The sequence below is a fragment of the Myxocyprinus asiaticus genome, chromosome 2, assembly GCF_019703515.2.
Source record: "Myxocyprinus asiaticus isolate MX2 ecotype Aquarium Trade chromosome 2, UBuf_Myxa_2, whole genome shotgun sequence".
NCBI lineage: Eukaryota > Metazoa > Chordata > Actinopteri > Cypriniformes > Catostomidae > Myxocyprinus > Myxocyprinus asiaticus.
Window position 1 is genome coordinate 31,914,458 of NC_059345.1, and position 21,361 is coordinate 31,935,818.

Consider the following 21,361-nt stretch of genomic DNA (forward strand, 5'->3'; position numbering starts at 1 on the left):
GGCTGCGTGGTCCCATGTTATTTATACTTGTGTACTATTATTTGTACAGATGAACGTGGAAATTGCTCCCAAGGATAAAACCAGACTTGTGGAAGTCCACAATTTTTTTCTGAGGTCTTGGCTGATTTCTTTTGATTTCCCATGATGTCTGAAGGTAGGCCTTAAAATACATCCACAGGTACACCTCCAATTCAGTACACCTCCTATCAGAAGCTAATTAGCCTATTGTCTAAAGGCTTGACATCATTTTCTGGAATTTTCCAAGCTGCTTAAAGGCACAGTTAACTTAGTGTATGTAAACTTCTGACCCACTGGAATTGTGATATAGTCAATTAAAAGTGAAACAATCTGTCTGTAAACAATTGTTGGAAAAATTACTCGTGTCATGCAAAAAGCAGATGTCCTAAATGACTTGCCAATACTATAGTTTGCTAATATTAAATCTGTGGAGTGATTAAAAAAAGGGTTTTAATGACTTCATCCTAAGTGTATGTAAACCTCTGAATTCAACTGTATGTAAATTATTCAGTAACCTATGCATTTTAAATTCTTTGAAGTAGAAAGAATTTGCCTAGATTACAGCTCTATGCACTCCAGTATATGCTGGTCACTTGTTGGTTGATTGTTCTTAATATCCAGTCCAATTAGTCCATTACTATTTTCTTTTTTTAATAAAACTTTAGCTTTATTCATGCATAGGCAAACTTTTATTTGTCTACAAAAATGATTCTTAGTTCAGTCATGAAAATTTACATGGCAAAAGCTGATAGGTCCTGTAAACATGTAATCTGTTAGCCAATAAACTTGAGTTCTCTCTCTATGTCCAACATTTAAATTGCCTCAGTTGTTTCCAGGTAAACCATTTTACTGCAATGCACTACGAGATTTTTCTCTCTAAAACCCTCCTTCTCCCCAGCATTACTTCAAAGGGATTGTATGTGTCTAAATGTACAGCAGCAGCATGTCAGAAATGCTTGATGCAGCATGTCTTATGTATGTGTAATTGTGTAGCAGCATGTCTGTGGATGTTCTAGCAGTAACAAGTCTTCATACTTCGTACAAGAGTTGTCATGACTGAACTAATTTTAAGTGTTTAAGCATAAGCCTTGAAATCAAGAGGTTTGTAAAATCATGAGAAATAAAAATGTGTCCAAATTGTTCAATCTTTTTATTATAAGTGTATGCTTTGTATACCCTAAAGCATTCAGCATACTGCCACTACAGCTTTAATTGTTTAAAGATCTTGCCCATTTTGCACACTTTGTGTATAATGAGTACACTGTATATAGTGAGCTCGGGACTGCACACTTTATACTATTATACAACTATTCATATGGTCTCTATGGCACGTAGTAGTAGCAGTAGTAGTAGTAGATAGTGAGTATATTGTGTATTCTGTACATTTTGTATATTGTTTTCGTCTGTCACTACATGACTACAATATTGATGAACCTAAGATTTTCACCCACTGTTACACTCATATGCATGATGTAGTGACAATAAGATGATTGATTTGATTTAAGAAGCCCACTAGGCTTTGTAATTGGCCGTTATGCTGGTGAACAGCATGGCTATATTGGTCCACCAATCAGACTAGCTTTAAACATGTTAGTTCTAAGGGTTTTTTAAGCAGGGATTGTTTCACACATGAAAAATACTGTTTGAAATATGGTGGCCATCCAAGTGTTTACAGTTCTGGGCTGCCAGCCAATACACTGAGAAACTGATCTCTAGTTTTACCCTTTTTCATTTTCTCAGCAGCTGACAGTGACAGAGAATCACTACCTAGCCATCAGGCCAATTAGCCCTAAGCTGCTACACAGATGCAGTCCCTCTGTCCCTTTTTTCTGCATTATATGAGTTGCTTTGGATCTTATAGCCTATAAGAAATTTTGTTTCAAGCATTTTTGTGTGTGCACAATATAAAGTTCCTGCTTATCTCTCACCAAGGTTTGTGACCTCATGGTGTTTAACTCTCTTCCGCAGTTTGATTTGTTGACCTCCCTGGCTCCTTTCACTGATTACAGGGTTCCCCTCATTGGGCAGCTCCTCTCCATCCACCTCCCACCAGGACAGCTTGTAGCCAGTGATTTGAGTGTGATTGGGTGGTGGCTGCCACGTGACATGGAGGGAATGCATTTTGGCTCTCACTTTGAGCTCAGTTGGTGCAAAGAGCACTGGGAAATACAACAGAGGGAGTTTGTGAGAACAGTGGTACTTATTTTGTGTGGGCATACTAACTTGGATAAAAACAACATACTGTACATATATAAGCAGTGAAACCTCCAAGAAAATTTTTAATGGGTTGGCTAGGACAGTAAAATTCTTGGGTGGTACTCAGCTATGCTGAAGGTGATAGCATGGCTGAGTCCTACATGCTACTGCACATGCAATTGTATAGTTGCAGCTTGATTGATTCTGCATTTGCCTGCATTTCTGAGGTTGTGGTAATGGCAAGAATAAGAAGCTGCCAAGTAAAAAAAAAAGCATACAAACTTATCTCACGTGTTATTTTATTTTCCCCATGGCACCACATGCTGATGACCTTTGCAGATTTGTATTCTTTTCTCTCCGGTTTTAGTTTTAAAAAAGTGCACAAGGTAAACGAAAAATTTTAAAAATCTATTTTTCTATTCTACTATTTATTTATTTTTTAAAGCAAAATAAAAAAATTCAGGTGCCTTTTATTTATTTTTTAATTTCAAAATGGATTTGGATTGAATGGAAGATTATATCACAATCAGATTTTTTTAATTATTATTTATTCATTTATTTTACATAATTTTGCAGATGTTTTAATCGATTTGAACTTTGTACCTTGTGATACCATATGAACTCATCCCTTTTACTTGGGAAAAAAAGGCATATGATGAAATATGCTGTTTCAATGCTTACTTAAATTTATGCATTTGGCAGATGCTTTTATCCAAAGCAACTTACAGTGCACTTATTACAGGGACAATTCCCCTGCAGCAACCTGGAGTTAAGTGCCTTGCTCAAGGACACAATGGTGGTGGCTGGTGGGGATCAAACCAGTTATGTGCTTTAGCCCACTACGCCACCAACACTCCAAGAAACTTCCACTAGACTGAGCCATTGAATTAAACACACCCCTCTTTCCAAAACCCCACAAATACAGTTGAGACTGACAAAAAAAGCAGATTTATACTTCTGCTTTGAACCTATGGCATAGGCTACGAGTAGCTACGGCGATTACAGTGTAGCCTTCAAAAATGTAACTGCTCGTCATGTCGTTGCAGACCACAACAGCTGTGATTGGTCACCCTCCAAGATGATAACAAGTTTATCTGAGGTAGCATCACATTTTATCCAAGTTTATTTTAATACCTATGCATTAAATTACATTGTGTCTCGTGACAAAGCAACTGTCTCAATCGGGTGCATCTGCTGTTTTTTTATTCTGTTTGTGTTTCATATATTTACAAGCGAAATGCAACAAAAGACATCTGTTTACAGTTTATAAACTCTAAAAGCTTTTTTCTCCAGACTTTTACATGATATTAATTTGATATGTGAGTGAAATACTTTAATATGTTTTGTATTCTACTCGCAAACTTTCCAATCGTCATATGTTTGACAGTATGTACAGTAAATAATCATATTTCATAAGTTATGGAAATGGAACACTTTTAATTTGTCCGAAAATTAAAAAGTACCTGGTAAAAGTTGGTTATGCAGTATTGCCTACATTGTAAAGTCTTTAAAACAAACCATTGCAGGCAACATTTATAGTAAATAATATGTACCTACATTTCAACTTTGAACTTGTTTTGATGCTACAATAATTTAATAAATACTTTTGAATCCAGAAATGACATTGCTTGTATTGCTTTTGTTTATTCAATAAACGTAGAATTAACATTTTACCTGTGCACTCATAGAATGACGCAGACACACCAATACAGAACTATAAATGCGAGCCAACGTGTTGGCTACTACATGGAGCCTACGCTGTACATTCGACGCAGAAACATAAATAAGCCTTTAGCAGAAGAGCAGCAGTGCGTCTTCTCAGGGTTGTCAAACACAAAAGCAGCAAAATGTAACCCTCAGTTGACTACTGTAATGAATCTGAATCTGACATTAAACCTGAATGAACCGCTTCAACTACTACACAAAGAGAATGTGGAAAATAATTGACAGGCAGAAAGCTCATCAAAGTCTTCTCATTTTCTGATCAAAGAATGAGACTGCGGCATGCAGACACATTTTTGTTTGCTGTTTACACAGTCTAGTGCTGTCATAGAGATCAGTGAGATATCTCAGGACAATTATTTCAGAGATATCAGGGAGTAGGAACATTCTTACAATCAAACACTAATATGATTCCAGTGGTGTGAATGAAAGGATTTCAGAGGGAATTCTAAACAAAACACATCCTCATTGTTTAAGATCTTATAATTTCTTATAAGATCTAGTGGTTGGGGTGGCCAGTGTTTTTTTTAGGTGGGGTAATGGCCCGTCCGGCCCTCCCTTTGAGGTGCAACTGCATATAAGGATTTTCCTGAGGAAATTTAGGCTGGCTTGGTATCTGTGTGTATGTTATGCTTTTGCATCTATGTGTTTATGTGTCTGTGCTTACTCACCCTGAGTAAGGTTTGGTGTGTGGTGCGAGGCCCACTCAGAATGCTGACTGAACCCAGCGCGTGTTCCTGCCGCTATCCGGAGCTGGTATGTTTGATTTGGTTTCAGATCTCTTAGAGTCACTTGAGTCTCATTCCCATCCACTTCCACAGAGTATATGTAATCTGCTACAGGACAAACATACACACACTCAAACACACATGCCAGGACAACTATGCATGCCCGTGGAAATCATCTCTGCAGCTCGCTGATAAAGAAATATGAACAATGGACGTCTAAAATGAGTTTTGTTCCCTCTCTTGCTTTTTGTGTTGCAGCCCATCAGACCGAATCTGCCTTTTGTTCCACCTTTATTACTGTTCATTAAACATCCAGAGCTCTAATAGAGCAGGAGCAGTCATCCATGTCTTTGGCATTCGGCACAAAATACCCCAGACATGCCTGCTTCCATGCTAGTACCCACAAATAAAGGCACACAAAAATGAAATCAGCAACCAAACTTGGGGCCAAATGACTCTCTTTTAAGTAATCGCACGACCAGAACAAATCTAACAATCCTTAATTAAAATTTGTTTGTCTTCAGCACTGCAGAGTGTTTAAGCATCATAAGCGTTTCCCCACAAATGACAACAAAGCATATCTATCATACTGTGAACTGCTGAGCACATATTTTTATCAAGCTATACAAAAAAGACAACAATACTAGCCTATAAAATAATTATGAGTTTCAATAACGGTCGTATGTCATTGTAATGTGTGGTCACATCACTCACTTTAATTCATAATTTATCTGGCCCCTTTTCTTGTTGAACGAGATTGACCAACTGAACAAACGACATGCAGCTCTTCCTCTCTTTCAGTGTGTCAGCTGATTCTCGTTCAAAATGACTGATTCATTCATCTCGTTCGTAAACGAGTGCACCAGTACATTCAATTAGTTCATGAACGAGATGACCGACTGGTTCAGTAAAGGATGTATTCGATCAGTTGGTCAAAGCAATGATATGCTCATTCACAGTCTGCTCTCGAATGTTAGTTTTTAAAAGCAAAGAAAAAGTTCAATAAAATCCTAAATATATTACACTGTGCACCAAAGCACAACATTTCCATTTGTAATTCATGTCCTTTTAACTGTATTCCCTTTAGATATTTTTACACATTCATAAATTGGGGATTATATTTTGTGCATACCTATAAACTTAGTGCATACTTAGTCTAATGCCGAGTTTACATTACGCGATTTTAGCCCTGATTTTCCACTCGCCGACAGTTGATGGAGATTGCCGACAAAAGCCCGAAATCAGAGGCAAATCGGTGCTCGCTCACATGAGCGACGATCGCTATGTGTGAATTTCCAAAGACGTGATCTGAGAGATGTGCCGATGCATCGCAGATGCCCGAGAGATATTTAGCAGGTTAAATATCTAGACCTGTCTGCGACTCCAAGTCCTGCAGTGTGAAATGCGTTTTGATGTGTCACCCGCAGCAGCTCCCTGAACCCAGTCTTATCATGCATCTATTTGTATGGTGAGCACAATAATATAGTTTCTATCAGAATAAATTGGCTTAAATAGAGATTCTATCAGAATAAATTCACATACACATAAGCTTTTCAATTATATGAAACAAAAACAAAGCACAAACATGTCCTTGTCGAGCCACAACAACAGCAGGCAGCTACCTGCGTTCATTGCAAAATTATTTATTTACCTCCAACTGCAGAAGAGACAATCCTTGCTGCCTGCGTTTCCCCAACCATTCTCTCCTCCATATTCGTTTTTTTTTTTGGGGGGGGGGGGGGGGAGGTTTCGCTTGGAAACAATTTGGATCGCAAGCTTCTTGCGGACTACCATTTTTAGAGGGAAGAACTGCAGTCTCGGGCGAGAACTCCTGTCTCACGCATGATCTTACATCATTTCCTCTATCAATTCTCGCAAGCGTTTTGTTGTGAAATGTAGTTTGGAGACCAGACAGAGTTGTCGGGGGTTCTTCCTAGTGAAATGTTTTGTAATGTGTGACCCACTGTCACTGCTCCCTCGTGTAATGTGTAAACCACAGCAACTTCAAGATACCCTATTATAGACAGACAGTTGTGTAGTGTGAAAAGAACAGCAGTCCGACAACTTTGAAAGTCATATAGTGTGTGGGCGACATTAGTACATTTCACTCCTTTCTCTCCATGTTGAACATGATTGACTCACAGGCCAAATGAACGAACGATATGCCTCCTCTCGTTCAGTCGTTCAGCAGATCTTCGTTTACAAATGAGATGACAGAGTAATTCATTTAGTCCGCGAACGAGTATACCAGTAAATTCAGTTAGTTCATCTCATTCAGACTCAAATGACTGACTCGACTGGTTCAGTAAAGGAGCGTATTCGTTCAGTGGGTGAAACCAATGGTATGCTGTCTCTGTCACGGCATTTGTGCCGGCTCATATTGTTGTTTGTTTTTCTCTCTCCCTTGTGTCTCACAGGTGGAGTCAGCACGCGTGATCAGTGTTTCCATGGGAAGTAAATGGGGAAGTGCTGATCATGGCAATGATTTGCTTGCCCATTCCACCTGCTTCTCACTGATTGCACTCCCTACTTATTCCTTGTGTTTTCCCTCCTTCTTTGCCAGTTTATTGCTTGCTGTCAAAAGTTAACCAAGCTCTCTTGTTTAGTCAGAGATTGCTCGTGTCTCTGTTGGTTGCCTGTCTCTAGAGGTGTGGTTACCTTCCTATTCGCCGTCACCTTAACCTGTATTGTTGCCCTGTTCCCTTGGAGGAGGATTCCTCAGTCTCTGCCCGCGTGTCAGGGGAGAAACTCACCTGGGCTTTGCTTCGCACCACACGAGATTCAACGGACTCTCTTCGGATTGCTCCTGACTTCCACAATGCATGCACTCATCATACTAACACACTCATCCCTTAGCCCACTGAGTGGCTATAGCTTTTGACTCTGCTCATCACTGCAGCCGGTGCTGGGTGCGCCTGTCCTTGTTTACAAGTGTTGTTGTTAATAAATTCATTGAATGTTTCCCTCTGCGTTTGGGTCCCTTTGTCTCCACTCACCCCTGACAGTCTCACACCCTGCTCTAGAATGCTATTGGCTCATTCTATAGTGAGTCTTTACAGGCATGAAAAGCAGTAGAGCTGATTGGCTTCGAAAGGGAGAGACGTCAGTGAACGAGAAATGTGAGTCAGTGTATGGAGATGAATGAGTACATTTTGTTCACTTAAAATATTAGTTAAAAAAGACTGATTCGTTCATGAACTAAACATCACTACGGCATGGTATCTTATTTTGTATTCCAAGGAAGAAAGAAAGTCATGCAGATTTGGAATGACATGAGGGTGAGTAAATGGAGTTTTAATTTTTCGGGTAAACTATTTCTTTAACACTACGAGGGTCAGTAGGTAGTGCTGTCTCACCCTGCTCCAGTGCTCTGTAGTCTATGCGGTAGCGTGTGATGGCTCCGCGACTGAGCTGGGACGAGAGGGGCAACCACATCACTCTGATGTCAGTGGGAGATGTGCTCAGCAGGGACAGCTGTGGAGAAGCACTAGGCACTGTGGGACACAAAGTAATATGGAAACTTACAAAACAGCAAAACCTGTAAAGTCAAAGTGTTAATTTCTCTTGCACAAATTTATTAGCCACCAGAGGGCACCACTGAAGATTTCTTCGCTTAAAGGTATACTATGTCATTCCATGATGATTTTCTCTGGAAAATGCTGGAGTTTGCAATGAGTTCATCTTACGTTTTTGTATATTAACTCGAATTGCAAGGCAAGGCTGGTCATGTGATCTCAACATGGCTGCCACCGTGATGAGGTGACTGGCATTGCACAGAATAAAATAAGTGTCACTGCAATGGGGTGGGGTGTGGATGTGCTTTTCCGTGCGGATGACCCGGGTTTGATTCCACTTTTTGTCCTACTTTTTCCCATCCTGTTTCCTGTCCCACTCCCTTAAATACTACTTAGAGGTATAATAATAAATACAAATTAATATAAAGGTTGATTTCCTCTCAGTGATTTGGTCACAGTGAACGTCAGAGAGTTGAGAGAAAAGCTTGATCCGGGTAAAATTAACCATGGTTTTACTATTGTAATATTGTAGTAACCAAGTTTTTTCTGGTAGAAGTCATATTTTTAAAGCAATTAACCATGGTGTTCCAGTACATTAATATGGTGTTAATATAGTAAAAATGTTTAATTTTGTGGTTACTATGATTTTACTACAAAATACCATGGTGATACTATGGTTACTGTAGTAAAACCATGGTCAGTTTTTAGGGTGAGTTTTAAGGGAAGATGCTTTTGGTTGTTATTTACACTTAGTGCAAATAGCCTGTGCCTACCTTTTTCTAAACCACTGATATGACTGTTGTCTTCTGCTATGTTTGGAATCGAAAACTAGCATGCTGCTTACTGCATAGTGCACAGTATACACTATGGCCTACTATTTTGAAAAAACATTTAAACAGTAGTATGCTAGATTGTTGTATGCATGTTGTCACATGACCTCATTAAGTGCATGTTTAATTCCATAAGTGGCGGCAAGTTACCATCTCGGAAATAACAACTTATTTTCAATAATAAGTCAAGAGAAGATGCTAAAAATCTACTGATATTACTTCTGGTTCAATACTCACACTTGACATGAATAGACAAGTCGAGCACACTGCGCTGTGATACAGAATTATGTGCACATGCTCTCTTGTTTACTGCACGTTTTGGCAAATATAGTAGTTCATCCAGTTATTCTACAGTATGCCTACAGAAAATTTTCATTTTGTGCACAGTATACATAATGTATACAGCAGAACCAGTACGAATAGTTTCATAGTGTACTATTCAGAAAATAGTGTGAGTACACATAATTTTAAACAGTATTTGTTGTTGGAAGTCCTATGCACTTCTTTCATGTTAAACCTTTTAAAGTGGAAAACATTACTAGGTGCACCTAAACATTTGTCAAATGATCACTCCAAATTTCTGATCACATAGAAAACTTGACTCTCCCCATTAGTGAGTGCTCACCATCCTCCAGCATCTCCACGGTAATGGGCTGTGATGGGCGGCTGGCCCCCATGGGCGAGTAGGCCACTACATAGAAGGTGTAGGCTGTGTGAGGGAGCAGCTCCTTTACATGCAGCTCTGTAGTGTTGTTATTCACTGCAAATTGATACTCCATGTTGTCTGAGCCTGTAATCAAACATGCCAACACATTTATGCAATAACCACACACACACATACACACAAAGGAAAATTTATTTTTAAAACTACCTTGCAGCTTGATATTTAAAATATTTAAAACAGTGAAATGTATTAAAATATTTTAAATATATTTTGGCTGAAAATCATTTGGGTATGAGCATCCTGTTGAAGAGCTGAGAAGAGTGGTCCCATTAGCAACAGCCAGAGCTTAAGGCTCATGGTACTTCACAGCAAGGATCTAAGCTGTGGATTGGCCTCTGTAAACTAAGTCGACAGGATTTGTCTCTGTGGACTGATCCACATAAGCTGACTACACTCAGCATAATAAGAAGCACTGGAGGTCAAACAGGGACGCGAGTAACCTCAAGGAACAAAAGGGGAAAGAGCTCACAAAAGTTTAAAACAATTTGGGAATTATCCCATCTACAAACCCCAAACTTAATCACAACAACAAACATGTTGCGAAATACATACACAAACACACCAATGAAAATAATTTTCTTAATCAGTATTTCTGTCTTATCTAGTAAAAATATTGAAACATTTATAAATTTATTTGAGAAGCACAACTACATTTAACATTAAAGTTTTCTTCAGAGAATCCAACTTGAATTAAGTTTATTTTTTTCTTACTGCGGTGGCAAATAGTTATTTCTTGTTTTTGACAAAAATCTAACACAAAAATGTATTTATTGTTATAAAAAAAAAACAAGTGTGAGGTTTATGCATAAAAGAAGAATTAACCATTCGCCAAATGCATAATAATATAATAAATGTAAAACTTAAAAAAAGGCATATTCTCTGAAAACAATTATTATTATCTTACACAATTTCCTAAAACATTTTTTAATCAAGTAATTTTTTTTCTTTTACTGGAAAACAAGACAAAAATACTGATTAAGAAAAATATTTTTTTGCAGTCTCTCACCCGCTGTGCGTTGGTAGTGGACTGAGAAGCCAATGATCTGGTCACTGTTGTGTTCCGGTGGGTCCCAGGTGAGCAGTGCAGAAGTGCTAGAATGGGGTGTGGCAGACACATGCCGGGGAGGGCTGGGCAACCCCTCCCTCACAATCACTGAGAGTTTGGCAGTGGCACAGGCGGTGCCCAGGCTATTGGCAGCAATGCACTGGTAGTAGCCAGCATCATCCAGACGCAGCTGGTTGATGAGCAGAACTCCAGGGTTCTGAGTCTTAACCCGGGCATTAGACTGGACCGGTTCTCCATTCTTCAACCAGCGGAGTGCAGGGGGAGGGTCACCAGAACTATTACACACAAACCGAGCTGTATTACCCCGGGACAGTGATACCGCCTCTGGGGGCTGGAGGATAACTGGTGGAGCTGTGGAGAAAAAAAAAGAGAGAGTTTTAAAAAAAATATGCATAAAAAATTTATATTTTACTTGCAATTACTGTATGTATTATCAAATTAAGAATTATTGGAACCTATTAGCGAAAATGTTTGCATTAATCATTTAAATTACGCCATACTGTAAGCTCAGACATGTAAGAAAGCCATAAACCTATTTTAATTAACATAATACATTTTCAAGCATAAAATATATATACTGTATGTATATACAGTAGTATATATATATATATATATATATATATATATATATATATATATATATATATATATATATATATATGCACTGTATTTAGTGTGTACAATCTGCTTTTGTCTAATACACTAATGCACAAAAGTTCTATTTTGATTGCACCACAGCACACAATTACAGCTGTTGTTCCAACAACCCCTGACAAAACCTTAGAAATGGCATCTACTGCAAGTATGATTTTTAAACATTTACATGTAAAACTTAGGATTCCACTAAAGTGTGCAGCTCAGAAACTGTGATTCTTCCTGTGATAAATTCTTGGCTTGTTGCTTTCTTGATAACATTACTATTTGTTCTGGACTTCAAAGATTAAAAAAAAAAAAAAAAAAGCACAGTGGAATGATTGTATCAGATGAAAAAAACCAAGGTATTTTGATATATACCCTGGTTCTTATTGATTACCATATCCATTCAGTATACCATGGAACTTAAATAGTACTGTAAAATAATCTACAAAATAAAATATTATTACCATCATAACTGTGTTCAAAAAGCAAAAAAGTAGTCCAAATTTCATCTGTTGGACTGAGACACAATAGCAACAGACACTTTTACTAAGAAGTGCAAACCACAACATATAAAAATAAATATGCAAGGATCAGTTATAAACAAGGCAAACAAACACAAATGTACAATTACCTAGTACTCGAAGCTCAGCAGGAGCCGAGACGAAATCTCTGGTCTTGGGTTTGTTGGCACGACACACGTACACTCCAGCATGGTGACTGCGGGTGTCGGGAATCACTAGGTTGGTTGCCAGGACAACCACATCTGTAGCTATAGGCTTCCCATCTATACATCCCAGAGGAGTAAGTGTATGGAAAGAATGTAAAATAATGAAGAAAAATATGTATAGTAAATAAAAAACAAAAACAGGAAATTAATTAAGATTGGGCAAGAGTTGAGACAAGGACAACACATTCAATCACATACATGTAACTATCTATAAGAGAAACATAACCCTTTAAAGCTCTATCTTAGGTTTAACCACTTGTAGCTAGATGCAGTACAATTATTTAGATTGATAATTTCAATAAGATTACATGCTGCCCTGAGAGCATTAAACAAAACATTTCAAGGTGAAATGTGTAATTCCTGTCACCAAACAGATTTGCAAAAGTAATGGCTGTTTTCAAGCAGGTTTCCTGAACATCCCTCATTTTCCATTGGTCGGACAAAAAGAAAGCTTTGGACCAAACTCACACTAATGGTTGAGCCAATGTTTCCGTCAGGCTGGTTGGGATGCTCAGATAGTTTGATAACTCCACAGAGCCACAGTGTTTACACTTTTCAGGCAAATCAACCTAAGAATGGCTTATTTATAATTGTCTTTTCATTTTAATCTTGGATAGGAGAAAGTATTTTAACGGTGAAAAAATTATATACTACACAACCAAAATGCTTGTTACAAACATTGCGTGGAAGTCTACAGGTGTGCAATGTACATCATTAACCAGCCGATTCCATTACAGTGGAAGCTACAGCATGCATTAATGATTTCTAGACACTGACCAACTGCAGCTACGATGTTAGACTGCAAACAAAGAGAAAAGACACCTCACATAATTTACAACATCTTGTTAATTTTTTATGTTGCCTAAGGAGAATAATGCTCTCCATTTTACAGCCTGGGGGTCATATAGGACAGAATAAGGTCCACAATGAACCTGGATGAAGGGAGTAAGAGTGGGGGTGAAGGGTGGGTGGGTAGTCAGGGTGTCTGCTGCAGCAGAGCCACGTGTCTATATAGCAAACATATAAAATCCCTGAAAAAGCTGAATTTGTATGGTTTGTTTATGTTTAGATTGTTCAGATAGTTCTGATACTTTCATCCAAAGCAACAAACAGTTATTACAGGCAGAGTGCCTCCAGATAAACCTGGCTTTAAGTGCCTTATTCAAGGGCATAGCAATGAAAGTTCATGGATTTTTTTATGGACTGCATTGCTAGTAACCGGTAGAAGTTGTGTTTTGGATGCTGCATGCTGGCTTCCTACCTACCTTAACCATCAAGAATCCCTTTGTCAACCAGCTTCATCAAAAAGACCATGCTGGTTAACCAGCTTTTTCTGATGGTGACAACATGGCTATGCTGGTCCACAAGCTAGATCAGCCTCCAAGTAGCAAGTACACTTTTCCTTGTGGCGCTACTGATCAATTTTCTGTGACATGTGTTCTGATCCCATGGAAACCAGGAAGTAATTGTGTTCACATAAACAATGGTGAGTGCAATTCAGAGGTTGCATTTTCGCTCCAAAAAAAAAAAAAAAAATTCTCCACTGACAGTTAGGTTTAAGGTTGGGTTTTGTGTTAGGGAGTATGGTTGATAAAAAATGCATTCCTGTTGACTTTGTTACATAATTTACAACTAAAAATTAAACTCGCTTTTAGTGCCACAATGTGGACATAACACCTAGACAACACTTCCAGCTTCAGCCACTGGGGGTAGTTGTTCAATTTCAGTAGGCAAAGACCTATTTCAGCAGCAGAAACTTCGGCCTCCTGTGTGTGATCAGTTTAGTGCGAGTGTGTGAGTGTGTAATATATGTTTGTGGCTCACCCTGCCTGCTCCAGGAAACAAAGGGTTTCGGCTCACCCTGAGCCATGCACTCCAACACAGCCGGGCGACCCAAGACCACTGTAGAGTTCCGCGGTGGAGCAACAATCACCACGTTACTCTCCTGAGACAAACCTACAGAAATATGTCATACATGGATTATGTGTGTTTATTGCATTTGTGTGTGTACAGAATACAGTAGTCTTCACCATCTGGCACAGTGGTGCTTGAGTGAAAATGGCACTATAATTGACCCGACAGAGAGTGCAGTTTCCTCAGATGCTCACAGGGAGTAAGCAAGACAGAGAGATAGGATTGGAAAGAATAATGTAAAAGAGGGAAAGACAGAAACAGGGTCTGATAGAAAGAGTGAAAGAGAGTGAGAGAGGCAAACTTTGAGGCAAAATACTTCCCTTCAAAATAGGTTTCATTTCTCTTGGTTGCAGCTGTCATTAACTAAAAATGACTATAAAAACTATACATTTGTGGTAATAGCCCTGTTCCTGTTGCCCCACAAGAGGCACAGTTGAATAAACCTGTCTGAATTTGGCTGACACACCCACGGATCAGACATTATCATAATGCATGGAAAAGAAGCGTGCAGCTATAATATGGAATAACCGTCATAAATTAATCACTGTGATTACATTCAGCAGCAATCACATACAGTATACAGTAGAGCACAGGGATTTGAAATGGGTCAGATTTCTGTCTAAGGCTACAGGGTGTCTCTTCTGAAAGCAGTGTGAGTAAATGTGTGCTTGTGTGCACAGGTTTGACTATAATTGTGATGGCCAAACTATTGAAAATATCCCAAGAAATACAGTGAAATATGTCAAAACATGATTTGTGAGGACATTTAAAGTGGTCCTCACTATTTCAAATGCTCATAAATATTCTGCCTATTCTTGCTTTGCTTTAAATCTAATAATTTCAACAGGTTTTTGTAAGTGTTTAGTTTAGAGGTACTGCTTGAGTTACGCTGTGTAAAATATCATTATTTTAGTGCAAAAGCCATTTCATTTGTGAAAGGTCCTCACTAACACAGCTTCTAAGTTCTGTTGGTGTGTGCATTTGAGTGAGTATGACAGACAAGATGTGCCTTGTCTCTTTCCCACCTAGAGTCCTAGTACTTTTCCTTTAGTAACTTTCTAGATGAGAACTCTTACGAGGAACGAACACCCGAGGAGACTTTTCCTCTTTTCCTCGTTCTGACATCATCTATCGACCATTTTTCTTGTGATGTTATTTACACATGCCTGATCATAAGCTTATTTACTTAAAGATTTAGCCAAAGGTATTTTTGGAGATTTAAATGAAAGGATAAGAAATAAATGGGAATTTTTATATATAATGTTAGGCATATTGCTGTTAATCTTAGCAAAGAATTAAAAATACTGAATCATCAAAAGGAGATATTAAACAGATTACATGTACTAAGTCAGAAACAGAATAATTCTCAAGAGGAAGATGTGGATTTAAATAATATTCAGCTTGAATTGGACCAAATGTATTTAGACTTAGCTAAAGGAGGGCGTGGCCATAGGGGTCTGGGCAGAGGAAGGCTGGGAAGATAAGTGGTGAACGAGTTCCACCTGTGCGCCACACTGGTCTCACATTCCCGTGAGGAGCGGCGGGAGTATTTAAGGAGAGGGGACAGCGGCACACGGGGAGAGAGAGATGCACGGAGTTGTGTGCATGTGTGTGTCCATGTGTGTAAACATGACTGCTGGAAAGCAGTGCGTGAATATGTATTGTGTTTAAGTTGAGCATTAAAGTTTGCTGGAGTGTACACCTGGTCCCAGCTTCCTCCTTTCCACCCAACAACAAACTTTGTTACAGGTGCTTTTATTTATTCAAGTGCAAAGTGGCTTGAAGAAAGAGAGAAAAATACAGGTTATTTTTTTGCCCTTGAGAAAATGAACTTATAAGGAATGCTATTACTGCCTTAAACATTAATGTAGGTAATTGTATGGAAACAAGAAACATTTCTGATTTTGTTTCTTCCTTTTATAATGAATTATATAATTTCAAATTTTGTTTGCTTTTGTTCAAATGATTCAAGAAAACATTTCCCTTATTGATTATGATTTTCGAGACTAACACTGGAGGGCAAAAGTTTGGAATAATGTACAGAGTTTGCTGTTTCGGAAGGAAATTGGTACTTTAATTCACCAAAGTGTCATTCAACTGATCACAAAGTATAGTCAGGACATTACTGATGTAAAAAAACAGCACCATCACTATTTGAAAAAAAGTCATTTATTATCAAATCTAGACAGGCCCCATTTCCAGCAGCCATCATTCCAACACCTTATCCTTGAGTAATCATGATAAATTGCTAATTTGGTACTAGAAAATCATTTGTCATTATATCAAACACAGTTGAAAGCTATTTGGTTCATTAAATGCATTGTCTTTGTGTTTGTTTTTGATTTGCCAAAGTATGCAATAGACTGTCATGTCTTAAGGTCAATATTAGGTCAAACATGGCAAAAAAGAAACAGCTTTCTCTAGAAACTCATCAGTCAGTCATTGTTTTGAGGAATGAAGGCTATACAATGCTTGAAACTGCCAAAAAACTGAAGATTTCATACAAAAGGTGTACACTACAGTCTTCAAAGTCAAAGGACAGCTGGCTCTAACAAGGACAGAAAGAGATGTGGAAGGCCAGATGTACAACTAAACAAGAGGATAAGTACATCTATTCTAGTCTAGTCTCTAGTTTGAGAAAGAGATGCCTCACATGTCCTCAGCGGACAGCTTCATTGAATTCTACCTGCTCAACACCAGTTTCATGTTCAACAGTAAAGAGAAGACTCAGGGGTGCAGGCCTTATGGGAATAATTGCAAAGAAAAAGCCACTTTTGAAACAGAAAAACAAAAAGAAAAGGTTAGAGTGGGCAAAGAAACACAGACATTGGACAACAGATAATTGGAAAAGAGTGTTATGGATCTTCACCCCATTGAGCTTTCGTGGGATCAGCTTGACTGTAAGGTGCATGACAAGTGCCCGACAAGACAGCTACATCTATGTCAAATGCTACATGAAGCGTGGGGTGAAATGTCACCTGAGTATCTGGACAAACTGACAGCTAGAATGCCAAGGATCTGCAAAGCTGTCATTGCTGCACGTGGAGGATTTTTTTGATGAGAACTGACTAAACATTGTGATCAGATGAATGCCACTTTGGTGAATAAAAGTACCTATTTCTTTCCATAAGAGCAAAATCTGTACATTATTCCAAACTTTTGGCCACCAGTGTATGTGACTTGGATATTTCTGGTTTGGAAATCAAAGAAGCCCTTCTTGGAATGAAAAAAGGAAAATCACCAGGTATAAATGGGTTGACAGCAGAATTTTATTTACACTTTTGGGATGAGATTGGAAAACCCTTGCATCTCATGTATAATGAATGTACTAATTGTGGGGAAATGACTACAAATATGAAGCAAAGTGTTATTTCATTAATTACTAAACCAGAAAAAGATCCCCTTTTAATTGAAAATTGGTGACATATATCACTTCTTACAGTTGATAATAAATTGATTACATCTGTATTTGCTAATAGATTAAAATTTAATGAAACTCAATCTGGCTTCTTAGAAGGTCACAATATCAGTAATAATATGAGACTTGTGCTTGACCTTTCGTATTATGCTGAGAACGTAGAGCATGGTGCTATCATCTTTTTTTTTAATTTATTTATTTATTTTTTTAACGATTTTTACAAAGTGTTCGATACGATTGAACATGAGTTTTTGTTTAAATCTCTGAAGCTCTTTAATTTCAGGGAAAAATTCATAAAAGTTGTTAATGTTCTACACTGACATTAATAGTTCTGTAATCTACCTCAAAAAGATTTAATATTAGTCGTGGTGTACACCAAGGGTGTCCAATCTCTCCCTTTTTATTTTTGTTAGCAGTTGAATTATTATCAATTGGCATTGTTAAAAATGAACAGATTCAAGGACTTGAAATTAGCAAGCTCTAAGTTCTCGAAATGCTCCCAACTCCAGTTGGAACGACATTCCTCCTCATAGTATTTTTAATCAAGTGGGTGGTTTAAGATATCTGTTGATGTGTAACTCTTATCTCAAAATTACCACTTAAATTGTCTACATTTCACCAACAAGCACTCCTTGCTTGGAAGATATGTTACATTCACAATTTTTCTCCTTATACCTCTCTTCTTTGGAACAATTGTAATATAACTGTTGCAAACAAATCTTTATTTTTACTTAACTGGGTTAATAGAGACATAATTCATCTGCTGGATATGTTTAATAAAAATGGGAATTTATTAACATATGAACAATTTATGATTACTCACATTTTCCCTGTACATTTGAAGGAGTTTAATCTGATTAGTAAAGCTATTCCATTAGCCCTTATTCAACTTAAAAAGTAATTTATGCTATAATCCCTCAACAGTTATTACTCTCAAACTGATGTTCAATGGTACTGACTTTACTAGGGAAAAAAATGTAATAGTAAACATATTCGGACCATTTTTCAAAAACAAAACAGAATCACACCAAGAGGAATTATTTTTTGGTAATTCTTTAATTGACAATATTAAATGGAAGAGTGCCTGGTTACTTCCCTTTAAATACTGTATTACAAATAAGATAAAGGAAATACATTTAAAATTTTTACATGCCATCTACCCTGTGAAGACTTTAATTGCAAAACACACTGACATTGATGACATTTGTACTTTTTGTAATGAAGAAAAAAGAATCTTTGACACATTTATTTTTTTACTGTAAGTTTGTCAATGGTTTTTGGACTGAACTGGCAAATTATATATTTAGCAAAGTGAATGTTAATTATTATTTTACATTGAAAGACATCATTTCATTTTTTTTTTATAAATAAAGATAAAGGTCTTGATTTTGTGGTTAATCTTTTTATTTTGTTAGCTAAATTTCATATAAGCAAAAATGTGCACACTTATCCCCAGCTGTCCGGATTTTCATTAAAGAATTTGAAAATGATTTGTAATCTTTAAGGATGTTAAATAACAAAGTCTTTTTAAAAGTTTGTGTAAAGCACTATGATGATTTGTTTACCAATCTCCCTTAAGTGATATAATAAAAAATTTATTTGCACACCCGATTCAATAGCAACAACACCGAAATTAACAACACCAACAGAGGACGCCGGGATCAGAGTTACACTTTTGTTAGGGCTGTTTTACACTAGCTTTGGCTGCATCCGAAAACGTAGGCAGCTGCCTAATCAGTTACCCTTACGAAAATCGAGAAATTTGCCTGCAAACTTGCCGCAAATTCGCCAGTGATAACTTTCACATGCAAATGGGCAAACTTGCAGCAAATTCTCCATTGTTGCCAAAAGTTTGCCAGAGGTTCTGATTTGCATGTAAAAATAACAAGCGGCACATTTATGGCAAGTTTGCAGCTAGTTTAGATTTTATGTAAGGGTAATGGTTAGATGACAGAGTTTTTGGATGAATGGAACTCTAAAGGAATCTGTTCTCTGAACAGTTTAAAAAGCACCTTATGTTGTCCTACTTCCTTATACAGCCCCCTGAAGGATGCATTTTCCTGTTTTTGGATGCAGTCTGTGTCTTCAGGTTACAGTTAAACTGGGTGCAAGAGCTGTGCATGTGGAGCTCTGTGCTGCTGCAGCCGCAGTGAGAGATGAGACGAGCAGTCAGACTATCACAAAACACATGATAACTCAGCAGACAACATGTTGAAAGCACTATAAACCTATTTATCAACACAATCTTTTACAATAAAGGCTTTTATGGCAACATAAATTACTCTACTGAAATACTCACTCATTGTTTGACTTTTAAAAAACAATTTTTTGATGCAAGTTACCAGTCAGTAACAGGCATGCAATACTTCTCTCATGGAAACTAGATTTCATGATGTTTAGTGTATAATAGAGTTCAATTACCCACTCTCGATAAACATCTGATTATTTACATCTGTCATCCCAGGAAAAAAATCAATGTAGTAATCCAGAAATCACTTTATTTTCTGTATAGTCATACAGTACAAACAGTACAGATGCGATGAAAACTCAAAGCATGTCTCCCAATGAAGTTAAAAACATACACACATGTGAAACGGGTGATTCTCTTTGGATACTTTGTTGGTTTTATTTTATTTCTGTTAAGGGAATTGTAAAAACCTCTGAGAAGCAGGCTAGTGGCTAGTTGTTTACTAATGTCGGCTGTGGACTCCTCTCCTATCTCAATGCTTTGTGTGTCATAGGTTTTTGACCAATCATAGGCTGCAGCACCTCCCACAGTCTCCCACAGTCCCTATATGCCGCCAAAGTACCTACTCCAGAGTAGGAGCTAAAAATCCCCCTACAACGGTTCCGAGGAACTATAGTTCCTTAAGTGCAAATGCGACGAAAAGTACTAGTACTAAAAAAACGGGCTCTTTGTCCTTTCAATAGGAAAGGGATACACACTGATTCACAAATACACACCGAGTGTTACTGTGTACGTGAGCTCTTTTTGTCTCAAGGGCAATAGATATGTTCATCTGTATAAAGCAATCACACAAGCTCTTCAACATATCTGCTTTCCAGTATAGTCTGCCGGTATTTTACTTTGGATTGAACTTATAGTCAATTACAACCCGTTCTCATTCCCTAAGTGTCGGTTTTTGACATGTCAGTTTTTGACGCTTTGGGAGTGAGAACGTGTTGCTCAATTAACATGCCAAATTTGTGACAGTAAATTGGCATACAATAACAACTTTCCCGATGTTACAACACAAGTCTGCAACAAGGAGATGACAGAGTTCAGTTAGCGGCCCAGTTCACATCAATAAATCGGTATGTTAATGTTTAAATGATCAATGCGCTGCACTTATAAAAACAAGAATCTAACGCTTCTCTACTCGTTCTCAACATGTTTACAGTGTTTTAAAACCTTTTGCGCATATATATATATATATATATATATATATATATATATATATATATATATATATTGTAACAAGGTTAAGGTTGGGAAAGGAGGAGGCGGGAACCGGCTGAACCGTCAAAATAATGTTTAATGAAAACAAAAATACACAAAACATAAACGCACACACTGCAGCTGCGTGTGGCTCTCTCTCTCCCGAACTGCCACATTCCGCTGCACCTATCCCTCTCCTCGGCTGATTAGCCCGATTGGGGGCCGGGCTTGCATAGTCACGGCCCAGCCCCACCCTCCTCTTCATCACAAATATATATATATATATATATATATATATATATATATATATACACTATATTGCCAAAAGTATTCGCTCACCCATCCAAATAATTGAATTCAGGTGTTCCAATCACTTCCATGGCCACAGGTGTATAAAATGAAGCACCTAGGCATGCAGACTGCTT

At 37.8% G+C, this 21,361-nt stretch overlaps 1 protein-coding gene across 1 annotated transcript in view; it reads right to left on the reverse strand.

Moving 5' to 3' along the window:
- LOC127451260 (immunoglobulin superfamily DCC subclass member 4-like) overlaps positions 1-21,361 on the reverse strand; it is a 125,769-nt gene that overhangs the window by 20,044 nt on the left and 84,364 nt on the right. Inside the window, exons 5-11 of the mRNA XM_051715806.1 lie at positions 13,990-14,121; positions 12,070-12,222; positions 10,740-11,150; positions 9,635-9,799; positions 8,021-8,158; positions 4,608-4,772; positions 1,947-2,177 (exon numbers count right to left, since the gene is read on the reverse strand). Coding sequence (XP_051571766.1) covers positions 1,947-2,177; positions 4,608-4,772; positions 8,021-8,158; positions 9,635-9,799; positions 10,740-11,150; positions 12,070-12,222; positions 13,990-14,121 — 1,395 coding nt within the window. The remainder of the gene's footprint in view (positions 1-1,946; positions 2,178-4,607; positions 4,773-8,020; positions 8,159-9,634; positions 9,800-10,739; positions 11,151-12,069; positions 12,223-13,989; positions 14,122-21,361) is intronic.